The 12,905-nt window shown below is 42.6% G+C and overlaps 1 protein-coding gene across 4 annotated transcripts in view; it reads left to right on the top strand.

The window, feature by feature from the left end:
* Positions 1–278: 278 nt before the first annotated feature.
* TPK1 (thiamin pyrophosphokinase 1) overlaps positions 279–12,905 on the top strand; it is a 320,623-nt gene continuing 307,996 nt past the window's right edge. For all 4 annotated transcript variants that reach the window (XM_074900881.1, XM_074900880.1, XM_074900883.1 and 1 more), the window contains exon 1: positions 279–551. In XM_074900881.1, the coding sequence (XP_074756982.1) occupies positions 509–551 (43 nt within the window). In that variant the 5' untranslated portion in view covers positions 279–508. The remainder of the gene's footprint in view (positions 552–12,905) is intronic.

The raw sequence follows: 12,905 nt of genomic DNA on the forward strand, positions 1-12,905 counted from the left end.
CGCTGGGCCCAGCCCCAGCGGGGCCGGGAGCGGAGCTGAAACCCCGCACAGCGGGCGGGAGGGAGAGAGGGCCGGCACACCCGCTTCCCCCCCCGGTCCCCTTCCTCCCTGCCCTCGGGACCCCCCCAGGCTGCCAGGCCGGCGCGGCTTTCCCCGTTACCCCACCCGGCCCGCCCTCCCGCTGCTGAATCCACCGCCGAGCAGCGGATAGCGGCGGTGATCGATTCTCTCGGCTTTCCGCCCCCCCCCGCCCGGTCAGAGGCGCCGCCCCGGGGGCGGGCGCCGGAGGACGCGTGGCTGCAGGTACCCGGGCAGCGCCGCCGCCTCCTCCCCGCCGGCCCGGGCGAGCGCAGCCGCCGCGGCGGGGCAGCGGGGGGCGTTCCTCGGGGAGGAGGCAGGGGGCACCGCTAATCCCCGCCTTGTTCCCCCGCCCGGTCCCGCCGCGCTGTTTCAGTGTGCCTGTGCCCCCTCCCCGCCCCCTTCCCCCCGAGCAGGGCGGCCCGGGGCCATGGAGCGCGCGTTCACGCCGCTGGACTGCCTCCTGCCCGCCGGTACGGTACCCCCCGGCCCGGTACCCCTCCCGGCCCGCCGCGGGGAGGGGGGGTGCGGCGGGGCAGCCCCGGCGGTGGGCGGCGCTTCCCGGGGCAGCTCCGCTGCCGAGCTGCGCCGTGGGAGCGGGGCGGGTGTGTCCCCCGCCACGGCAGCGACACCCCCACCCCTCGCCGCCGTGCGCGGTTGGTTCCGAGACCCCCCCCGGTATAAAGAGCGTAAAACCGGCGTGTGCGTGGCCGCCGCGGGGGGGCTGCCCGTGTCCCTCAGCGGTGCTGCCCGCTTTCCAGGCCGGCAGGGCACTGGGGTGCCGCGCCGCGGGCGGTTTCTTTTTTAAATCTACCCCTTTGCTGCCATTTAACCGCCTTGGGAGTTCAGATTTTAACCCCTTCGGCTTTAAAACTTTACCCCCTTTGGGCTTAAGCGGTGCCTTCAGGTCCTGTGCCGCAGTTCTCCCGGGCTGGCGGGGCCGAGCGCTCCCGTGAAGCGTAAAAATCTCGTCGCGGGGACCCGCGGGCTCGGGTTCCTCCGTCTGCCTTCGGCGTCGGAGGTCCTGCAGCCTCCTGCCCGTTGCGGGCTTCCCGGGAGCCGCCGCCTGCACCCCGCTTGCCTCTTCAGTTCTGCAAAGCAAAGCTCTGGGGCTTGGCCTTTTGTTGCTGTTGCTGTTTTCCCAAGCTGTTCTTGAGTGTTCTGTTTCTGTTTGTTATTTTTGAGGCCTGAGGGGCGAGCGTTGTTAATGTGTGTCATTAACCTCATCATCTCTGTAAAGGATGGAGCACCGGTAATAAGCACTGACTCACCGATGTAGCTTGTACGGAACAGGCACCCCTTCTTCACTGTGTGTTTGCAGGATCTAATTCAGTAGGGCCCAATTTGCTAGTCAATGATACCATTATAAACAGTAAATATTTTTATCTTTCTGTAGCGTGATTTTAAAGCTGCATAAAAATCATTTTGGCGTAGCAGCTGAATTCTAACTTAACACTGCTCTTTTCTGCTCTGATCTGGCACTGAGACTTAAGACACCACGGTGAGGTCTATGTTGTTATTTATTTACCAGGAAGATGTGGAGAGAGGGAAGAATTTAACAGAATGTACCCTTTTAACAATTCAGTACATTTTTGCGGCTAGCAGTTTAAGAGCATGTTTACATTCTTTCCCGTTCGTTATTGTTTTGGGTTTTTTTTTTAATCCCATTTTTCTCTAATTTTTAAAAACTTCTTCAGGGTATGTTCAAAGCTTGTAATGGGTGAAGCTGTACTCAAGGTATTCCTGCAGAAATGTGTATTTGACGCTGTGCATGTGTCTTGAGATGCATCATTGCTTTTGGTAGAAAGAGGGAACGGTCATGGAGGTGAAATTTTAATGGGTTAGCTTTGTTGTGATGTCCTTTATATGAAATGAGGGGTAACTACTTACTAAGGGTACATAGTAAGGTGATACAGAAATGTACCTTAAGAATTTATCCCTGGGGAAGAACGAGCATCACTACTTATATTCTAAACCAGTTGCTTTTGATAGGCATTTGTATGATGTTAGGATTAGCCTATGTTCCCACTTCCAGGATTTGTTTTGATGTGTGGGTTGGTTTTTTTTTTTTCTTCCTTTGGTTGTGTCTGGTTGGAGTTGAAGATTTGGCATTTGTTCACATTTTTCAGATGACCCACAGCCTTGTCAGACCAGAGGCTTCAGCTGGGTGACAAGAAGCCTGCTCCTTCCAAAGAAATGGCTGCTACAAGTGTACAGATCGACTTGGTTATGCGGGATAACATGCCTAGAAAATACACAGTGGTACTGCATCTGGATCCTTGTCGTTGTTACAAACATTTGTTACCAGCATTTCAGACTGGTTTAGCCAGCTCAAAGTGTGCAAGGCCGAGCAGATTTTTTTGGCAATTGCATGGTTTAAAATCTGGTATCCCAGTTAGGGAACTCAGAAATAAAGTTCTCAAAATTGGGTAGGTGAAATGAGGCTCCTGAATTATTCTTGAAGAAGTGCTAGTAGTTTCTCCATCTGCTTCAATGAGATATGTATTTAAGTGTCCAAATAATATAAAGCTAATCTGTGTAGAACATGACGCTTCTTGGAAGCTAGACAGGAGGTTACAAAATAAACCCTTGCGAGAACACTGAAGTACTATGGACCATGTCCCCTTGCCTTCAATAATATAAATGTATAGCCATGTGTATGTTTCTGGTTGCTTTCTAAAGCCTTGTACAAATACAGTGACACATGGTGGTGAGAATGTGAAAGATTTATTAGCTATGTTTGGAGGTTATTAGTTTTGGAGTTTTTTTGAAGGTGTTCAGAAATTATGCTGATGTTTATATAGAATAGAATAAAACACAGATTCTGGAACCTAATATTAGGTACCTGAATTGGAATTTCAGGGCCATGTGTGCCTTTTAGTTGGTGTAGTTAGAGTGAGTTCTTATTTAGATGGTGGACTATATGTCTCTCTGTATAGTACCCGACTGAGGTCCATGTAGCAGATATTTGACAACTGTGGTGCTAGACTAATGTGCTCAGAGATGTTGAACATTATTCAGCCAAACAGCTGGAGCACTGCTGAAAACGACCGTGTGACAGTCAGAAAGCTGTGCCATGTACTTCAGAACTGTGTTGATTTGCTTAATGTAGTTCAGAATGGGTAACGAGGTAGAATTTAAAAATGAGATTGAGCTCTGAATTTGAGTACTGCATAGTGAAACATATTTTTATTTCCTCATGAAATGAAGCTGTTAAAAAAGCTCGTAGAAGTCCACCCTGAAGTTCCGTATGCTGCCGTGAAAGTGTCAGGCAGAAGCTTCACAGGGTGAAGCTGTGATGCAGCTGTTGCAGAAAGCTCATAACCAGTGATGTCACACTATGGCCTCTGAATCATGATGAGAGTAGCTCCGTTTCTTCTGGAGCATTCTTTGATAAGCTGGACATTTCCCTCCTGTTGTTTATACCCTTTTCTTGCACTATCATTGCCTCCTGCTGCTTTTCCCAGACTGTGCTGCAGCCGCTTCTGCAGAGAAAGGGTTTCTAATTTATTTTTTTTGATACCATGAACTTTAGGATCTGAATGTGCTATGCTTGTGATTGCTAAACAGTGGAAGTAATGTAGCATCCTCTAGTAAGGTTGCCCCTGAATACCAGTTGAGATTTGTAGAAGGGCAGGGTGCCAGTTTACTAAGCTGTGTTTTCTTACAGGGAATGTTTTATGTTGCGTGCCATAATGTGGCCTGGATTCTCACTCATCTCCAGATGTGATTAATGATTTTTTGCCTTGCACAGTCCTTAAAATGCAGCTCATTATTGGTTTTATCAAGTGGGATGATGCAGAAGGAGGATATTTTCCTCTGTTTATAATCCAGCACCTCCCACTAGTAGGAGTGTCTTGTGTTGTTGAGGTAGAGGGACTGCAAAGCAGAAGCAAATCTAGTCCTTCTGTTCTCTTCTGTGGCTTGCAGAGGGTTTGTTGGAGCTGAGTTTCCTATGACTGACAGGGGCCTGTGCAACCAGTGATGTTGGTTCCCCCCTGTCCCCACTCCTCCATGCCCCAAGTTCTGTGACCAAATGTACTTGTGAACTATGCTGCATTGAGAGCTAGTGGTTAAGACTTGATCTGCTGAGAAGAGGGTGCGCTAGCTTCATCTTAGGGAAACAAGGTCATCTATATGTCAGGAGAGAGACAGCCGCAACAAATAGGACAAAGACTGCTTCAGAATTATGTGGAAATATATAGTTGTCTCTTTGTGCAAAGGGACTATAAACTTCTGCATTGAATTTAAAGCAAAGAGAACAAGAGGAAGCAACAATACGCTGTGAAGGCTCTTCCATCATTCTGCAAGCTTGATTGTCTCTTGCTTCACTATATGTCTTCTCCTGGAAATGCTACTGACTCTAAACAAGTTACTTCTGAAAGGATTATATCACCATATTCCTTCTTAAGTGCCTGGGGCTTAAACTCCTTCTTTATAATGTTTCCTTTTCTCTAACACCAAGAATTGAAAGTTATTTGTAAAACAGTGATGTTTGCCATTCAGTGAATGACCTCCAGCCTAGCCTAAGCATGAATAACCATCTAAATGCCCCTTCGGTAGAGCTCTGCATGGTCTCTATGATGCATCATCTTGCAGTCTAATATACAAAATTCTGTGGCGGAAATCAACCTGTTGGTCTCTGTTAGCTGTTCAACATTAAAGGCATAGGGAAAATGGAGTCCCAGAATATGGGATTGCTCTGTAATTTTACAGGTTTTGTGCCACTGCTGTTGGGTCAGAGTAGTGAAGTTCTTAGGTGAAATGAATCATTCAAAAGCTGTGATGGAGTTCACCGAAGCTGAAAAACATCAGCAAGTGTGTCAGTTGGTTAAGACTATTTCAGGAGTTCGTCAGTGAAATTAGCAAGCACCTGCATATGGTTGTTATACCTTTTAATTGAAGCACATTTAAACCACTTTGTTTTACTGAATGTTGCTGACCTGTTCCTGCTTTTCATTTCATCTAAGTAGTAACACCATTAATTTAGTCAAGTTACCTGGGATGCCTCAGCTTGTTTTTGAGGTAGCTGTAAATACTGAGTCTTGGACCCTGCTGCTCACTAATTTGCTGTGCTGGGTCAGCAGTTGTTCTGTAAGTATTATTCTATAGATTACTTACAGGTGCACTTAGGAGTGAAGTGTTACAGACGGCTCGTAGCAGACATAATCATCATTAGCCTCACCACTTCCTGTTAGATATTTGCTTTCACACATTGATAGCTTTAGGAGTTCCTTATTTTTTAATTTTTTAGAAATTATTTATATACAGGTGTGTTGTTTGAAATGGGGCAGCAAGCCATGTTTAACTGTGTGAGCTAATAGGAAGATGAATATACGTTGACTTTGGTACGCGCACGCAGAGCCCCCTTTTGAAAAAAAAAAAAGTTGACATTGAAGCTGCTTGCTGTTTGTTCATGTGGATGATAGATTGTCATCTTGTGCAGTGTCAGTGCACTGATAGTTCAGTATCTCACGGTCACTAACAGGGCATAGCTGGCTTTCTGTTTAATGGGAATATAATGGTGGAGGGAATTGAGGGGGGTCTTAAAAAAAAAAAACAAACAAAAAACCCACAACAAAACAAACCGACAAACAACCCAAAAAATCAAAACCCACAAAAAAACCCCACCAGAGTATAAGAGCAGTAATGATGTCACTTGGAGCTTCTGAGACAAAACCTTGCGTTCATTACTTCTTGCACAGATAGTAAAGCACTCAGATAAATTCCTTTTGGAAGGTCTTGTTATTTTCCATCAGTTGAGGCTTTCAAGAGCAGCTTACACAGAGTTCTGTGAGGAATCACTTAGATGTAGCAGATTGAGCCTTAAAGCTAGGAAATACAGTAGCTTCTTCTTAATGCATCCTGTAGTCTCTTTTTTCCTTTTTTTTTCTTGTGATTTAACATCAGATAAGAAGGTGGGAAATACACTTATTACAGAGATCACAATGTTCATGTTGTTTGTATCCAATTAAATGTGTGCAGAACTGCTGGAAACCATTTAAACTTGTTAGTCTTGAAAGTGCAAAATATTAATCTTAAGAAGGTACAACAAGTCAGGGAAAATAGCGGACTTCGAGGTTTTGGGTTTTTTTACTGCATTTCACTTGCATGTCTCCAGTCAGCTCTGAAGATATTTTAGCAGCTTCATAGCAGCTTTAACATTATGTTATCTCAAATCTGTGTGTGTGTATATATATGTGTGTGTGTGTGTATATATATATATATACACACACACACACATATATATATATATATATATAAACTAGTTTTACTTTCTGGAAGTGGAAAACAGAAGAGACTTATTTTTCCTGTTTGCAAAGCTCATCCAAGTCTGATTTATGGAGAAATTGAATATGAAGCAAAGAAATGAGGCAGTTTGTTTACACAGGAGAAAACATAATACATATAGGTTTCAGATTTTTCGAGATTCAAAATAACAAATCCCAGGTATACTTGTGGATTTGTTTTAGATTTGAACACCCAGAGACATTAATCAAAGCTTAATCTATGCGGAAAATAGCAGCACCAAGAGTAAAACCTAAAATCAAAGTCTTAAAAAGGAAAAAATCAAATAACCTAGAAAAACCTCAAGCAAACAAACCATCTGAAAACAAGTAAAAGGGCTAGCAGCTTCTCTTCATAAGTCAGTTCTCAGCAGCTGTCACTTCTAAGAAGGGAGTTTTAGGTTTGGATATAACCTAACAGTTTAGGACCTTTAAGAGCAGTGCTGTTAACTAGTGCTTTATCCAGGAAAATTACTAGCTACAAATTTTACAAATTTGTTTCCATACGACACAGTAATCTATGCTAGTCTCAAAATGCTATTGACAAATATGGATAAAAGGAGAGGAGGGGAGACAGTAGTGTTGTGTGTCTCCCCCCCCATCCTCCCCACCCCCCAAATCCCAACCAAAAAACAACCTACAAACAAACAGAAAAAACAGCAACCCAGTAGTAAATCTTACTCAGTACAAAATACAGTAAATCAACAGGAGAGACCTCTGGTATATACACCTGCTTGTTGGTGTGTAATAGAATATTCCCCATCTCTGGTCTTTACAGAGGGAGGGGAATTTGCAATGTCCAGCAAGATCAATTAATCTGATCTGTTTCCAGATAATTTAAAGACTGAAAATAACTCACTGTCAGTTGTCCCTTCCACCAAAGTATCTATACTTGATCACAATGACGGATAACCAGTTCTTAAGATATTTGGTTTACATCTTTCTGTAAATTATAGCTGTGCTGGATTACGTGTAATTAATTTATGGAAATAGGTTCTCCTTTCCATCCAACTCTGACCTTAAACATGAGAAATATGATTAACAGTGCTTGTGTAGTACTGCCTTTGCATAATTAAAAAGAGAATTGAGAATTTAAAGTTGCTACAGGAACATTCTGTTAGTTAAATTTTACATAGAGAGAACACAGTAGCTTTTGGATTGCTTTTTAAATTAAAGCTAGTGCTGTACATCCAGTTGCAGTTGAAGCTGCTGGAAGGCTTTTCCTGTCATTTCCTAGCTTTTTATTTTGAATGGCAGTCGAATTTTCTCAGCACTAGTGCTGATTCTTTGTAGCTTGTGTTGATGGATTGTCTGCCAGCCTTCCTCTCTGGCAGGACAGAAGCTGGAGGGACGCACGTGTTTATCAGGCCAATTGAATGAAATGGGAAGCTGGCCAGTGAATTCAGTAGGAGCAGAACCTGTCCCCTCTCAATTAATTTATTTTGTAGTTGTGACTGCTGCTGTGGGTTCTGTTTTATTTCTTTCTTTTGCTGTAGCTCCTCTTTTCCTGTCTATTCTTTCCCTAAAATTATCTGGTCAGCATTGTTCCTGGGCAACAGAGCAATAAGAGAGTAGTTTGAAAATGTTTGTATGTACGCTTTTGACCAAATTGTTCAGTGACTTTGGTGGTAAAAGTTGTCTGTGTGTCAGATACAAAGAAGTTAGTTTTGCCACAAAAGGAAAACACATCTATGCTACAAAGTATCGGGGCCTCATGAGTTCCTGGTCTAGAAAAGCTTTGACTACGGTGGCAGTGTCTGTGGCCCTGCTTGGTGGAGGCACAGCCAAGGCTGTCGGGAGAGGCATTCCTTCTTATTTTTTTCATTTTGTTTCCCACCAATATAATTCACAATTATGTCAACTATATAAGCATATATGAAAGAAGAGCACTATTCTGCTTCCATAGCAGAAGGGCACTGGTATGTCAATGAAATCTCTGTGTACGTATGTTTGAGATTTACTTGCTGTTGTGCTTATAGCTGATTTAGCTGTGGCAAGCAAAGCATTGACATTATAGACCAGACCTAAGCACAGGCCAAAGCTCCAGATGCTCAGGATGAGTTAAAAGGATGCTGGGTTGAAACCACACCTAGGCAGTTGTTCAGCAGATGGTGTGACTTGCATCGCTTGAAACTTTCCTGAGGCTGACTTGTGTCACAGACTCTGCAAATACTGAGTCAGTTTCCAGGTGCTCCATTCCGAGACTTTGAACTCTTGATGAGAGTTTAATGAGCGGAAATCCTGAAGGGTGAGGCAAGGTTTGTACTGCAGAGCTGGACCTGTGTATTGGTAATGGTTACAAGTATCGAGATCTTAGTCAGCTTTAACTACATAATTGAAAGCCTCTAATGCAGATACTTTAACACAAACAACACTTTCACTTCTGGAAATGAGTGCTCTGCAGGCTGTTTGGGCTAAAGCACAGCCTTGTGATTGTATTCTGTGTTCCCAGATGGAGCACTTTCCCTGCCCAGTTTACAGTTATATTTAATAACCATCTAAGCAGCGTTTTTCCATACTATATATCCAAAAGAGAAAAAAAAGTTAAGTAGGGCAGCTTGACAGTCAAGCAGCTAAAGATCTACAGCTTGGACACTTGGACTGCCAGAGGAAGTGGTGCAGTGACTTAGCTGCTGCAGATGCGACAAGAATAGCTCTTGGGCTGTGTGTGACCACCTCATTTCATAATGAGTTGACCTTGGTACACTGGAGATGATTGAGCTCTGCTATAAAAGCGTCTGTCTCCATGTTGCCAATTCTTGCTTCAAATGGGAAATCTACCTTTCAAGTTCCTTAAAGAAGAGCTTCATTTGTTTACTCACTTTTTTTTTTTTTTTTTTTTTTTTTAAAAAAAAAGCAATGTTTAGGAAAATTTTGTGAAGGGCAACTTAGAGTTTGACTTTCTGGACTTTTGACAGCAGTGGTCTTGAAAGGTCACTGCTGCAAGACTTTGCTTCAAACAGGTATAATGACATTCATTGGGTTCCAAGTAGAATGAAGGGTGTTACCTTCAATCCTATCTTTTTAGGGTCCTGGCATATTCCTGCTGTTATTGAGAGTGCTTTCCTATTAGCTCTTCTTTCTTTGCCCAGAATCCACTCTGGGGGTGACCTTTAGTACTGCACGCCCAAGCTTTGAGCCTTTCTAATGACTTTGGTAATTGTGAACAGAGGATTTAAATGGTCATTTTGTAACTGTGGGAAATAAAATCACTGATATCAGATGTTCTTCCTTGAACAGATTTATAGGGTTTTTGTTTGGAAACTCAATCTCCTAGTTCCCTGTGTCTCTATTTAGACTACTGTTCTTATGTATTGGTCGGTTGTAATGCTGCTGCTGTATTAACCTGACTCATGGTAAGGACTTTTGCCACTTGAGCCTGTGAAAGAATTTCATCTTAGTCAGCCATCCTGTCATAAGGTCATAAATTAATTTTTTGTGCCAACAAACCTTTAAGTCAGTAGGAAACTAGTTCTGCTGCTATGTTCTGCTTTGTCTTCTGTATCCGTTCTTTGGTGTTTTTTTTCCCCTCATACCTGCAGCTGCCATAGTTGTGTTGACAAAGCCCCAAGCATAAGCCTGGATGCACAGAGAACATAGCAGCTGTCACTTAGGAGGAGCAACAGCAATTCTGGAAGAAAAAAAAAAAACAACAACAAACCCTTATTTTGGAGTATGCTACACCTCCACGAGGAGAGTTTTCTGGCAGGGACACGGGCAGAGTGTGTTGCAACACGGACATGGTCTGCATGTCTCCTTTCACTGCAGTGGTCTGTTTTTCCTGCTGATGGAGTGTGAAGTCTGTGTGAAATTATCAGTCAGTGTCTGGCTTCCCCAGAGAGGATGGGGAGTGATGAGAGCTGGGTTGTGGCCTTGTGATACCACGCAGTGGAGATGGCCATATGGTGTCAGAGAGGGTGCTTAAAAGGGGTGTCACAACAGATGTTTGATAGCATACTTGTTGCCAAAAGCTTTAAGCATCAGCTAGCTCCAGTCAGGTACTGTTAGAGCTGTCCCAGGGGTGCAGTTAAGGAGGAATGCTGTTTAGATAACACATAGTGTAATTTATTATTTGCATTCGTATTGCAGTGGCTATGTTTTGTCAGGCAGACAAAGGCATATCAAGACCCAGAGGCTGGACACTGGAGCCAAATTCATAGTTAAATTAAATACAGATGGAGAAGAATAACGAGCCATTTGAACATTGTACCTAGAGAAAGGTGGGTTCTTCATCAGTGTCAATCAGTTGCAAGTCATACTTCACTTGGATAGCCTGAAATTCATTCTTGTTTCTTTATTCAAAAGGCTAAACTAAATTGTCACAGCGATCCTTTCTGGCTTCTGAAGGTATAAATCTGAAACACTTAGTCCACCAAAGGAGAGATTTCCTTACTATTTAAGTCATCAGGACAGTCTTACAGCAAAAGAAGGGAACTGGCATATCCTGGGGTACTGCAGCATGGAGTGTCATGTCGCAAAGGAGGTCTTTGAGAACTGGCAGTAGATTGCAGAACACTTGCGATGTGGTTCAGAAATTGAGGACTGTACTTCCTCCTTATATTTTGAGTAAGTTGTATGTTTAAAAAAACAAACAAAAAACCCACCTTCAAAAACCCCTGTAGCACTTGGCTATGGTTTCTAGGCCTCAAGAAGAACTTACTGCAGTAAGACTATACTATACAGTGTGCTGAATTTACTGCTAGTTACTGTGAGCTATCAAAATTCTTGAAATTATTTCCACAGAGTCTGCCCTTATTTATCTATAAATATTATAATTGTGAATCCCACAAGGAGGAAGAAAAGGCTTGAATTCAGACAGCGGAGCAAATAGTTATGCTGAACTTATACAACATTATGCCCAGATTCTCACCCAGATTTACATTTTCTGAATATATTTGCTGAAATAAATAGCCACTTTCCTTTGAGAACAAAGTTGGAACTTGAATAAATGTAAGATTTCAGGGTATTAACAAAGGGACTGAACTCTAAAATAATGCAGTTTTACAGCCCAAATAATGTAAATTAGAACGGCAGAGAGGCAATCTAAATTTAGGAATATATAGGAAGAGCTAATAATGTTTTGTGAGAATTTATAAACTTCTAGTTTTGTAGCCTGATTCTTTGCTGTTTAATCTTCCCTTTTCTTCTTTTCCCCCAGTGGCAAATACATATGGAAAATACACATCTTATGATTACAACAGTAGGTAAAAGGAGTTTTGTTACTTTTTGAGTGGAGGAGCCTATCGAAAGAGAAGAATGTGGCAAGGAAAGCCTGCGGCTCTATTCAGTGGAAGAGATTGTCAGTGGTGAAGGTTATCTGCACAGAATTGTCCCACTCGCAGCTTCCCTGAGAATGTACAGAACAGACCTTGGAAATATGCGCTGGTTCTATTACAATTGGATAAAAAATGAATTTCAACTGCAGCAAAGAAGGCTCAAGTTAGATACTAGGAGAGAAAAGTATAGGTGGCAGGAGGAAGCACTATAGGAAGGCAGAAGTATGTTGTGTGAGAAAATGATGTACACCCTGTCACTGGGAGCCTTTCCTTTTTCAGTGGTAGACAGAGGAATTGTCTAGAGAGGTGATTCTACTTAGGGACAGAGGAATGGACTAGATCATCTTCTGAGGTATAAAAGCGCAGGAGATTAAAATGTGTATTTAAGAATCCTATACCTCATCAGAGAGCGCTTTCTATGTGCATAACAGCCTGAAGGACAGGCTGTTTCTGCAGACTTTCTCACTCAGGTAATTATACTAGCTTCAACTGGGCTACTCAGACAAGCAGGACTTACTCTTGTGTTTTGAAGTTTTCAGTCTGTAAATTACTAATGCTTTCTGCTGCAGTACACTAATGATATTTAGCCAAACATGATTTTTTAGCAAAATCACAGATGACATTGAAAGCACACAAATATGTGAAAAGAAGTATGAGTGAAGCTTTAAGTTCTGAAATAAGGAGTGAAAACTGCATGTAGCAATTGCTATGAATTCACCGGGCAGTGAAATCTGTCATTTCATTTCATCAGTTTTCCTACTGCTGCTAATCAGCATTTGAATTTCTAGAGATTTAAGAGAGATTACCTTGAAAAAAATCTGGGCATTTACAAGTTCTCTTATTCTGTTAGGGTTTGCAGATGATCTTTTGTGTTGATAAGAGAAGTGTCTTCTAGATTCTGTGACAGAAGTTTTCTAGGAGTCTGCTTTCTGTTGATGTCCAAAAGGGACTTTAGATTATCAAAAAGAAATCTTCTTTCAGAAAATGCCTCCCAACTGTTTTTCACAAATTCAGAGTATGTGTTTCTGAAGGTAAAAATCAGCAACTGAATGCACCTACAAGGACTTAATCTATAGTTTAACCCACTTTATACTGACACAATTAATTTATATCAGTTTTTGTACATGTCACTATAGAGACAAACCCTGTTGTCAGTGCAATTTATACAGTCATAATCTCCAATGAGAAAGCACGCCTCAAATTACAGGATTCCTGGAAATTTGAAGTACAACAGTTATGGAAGCTGTGTGCAACATGTTCATAC

This window comes from Athene noctua, chromosome 2 (genome assembly GCF_965140245.1).
Source record: "Athene noctua chromosome 2, bAthNoc1.hap1.1, whole genome shotgun sequence".
NCBI lineage: Eukaryota > Metazoa > Chordata > Aves > Strigiformes > Strigidae > Athene > Athene noctua.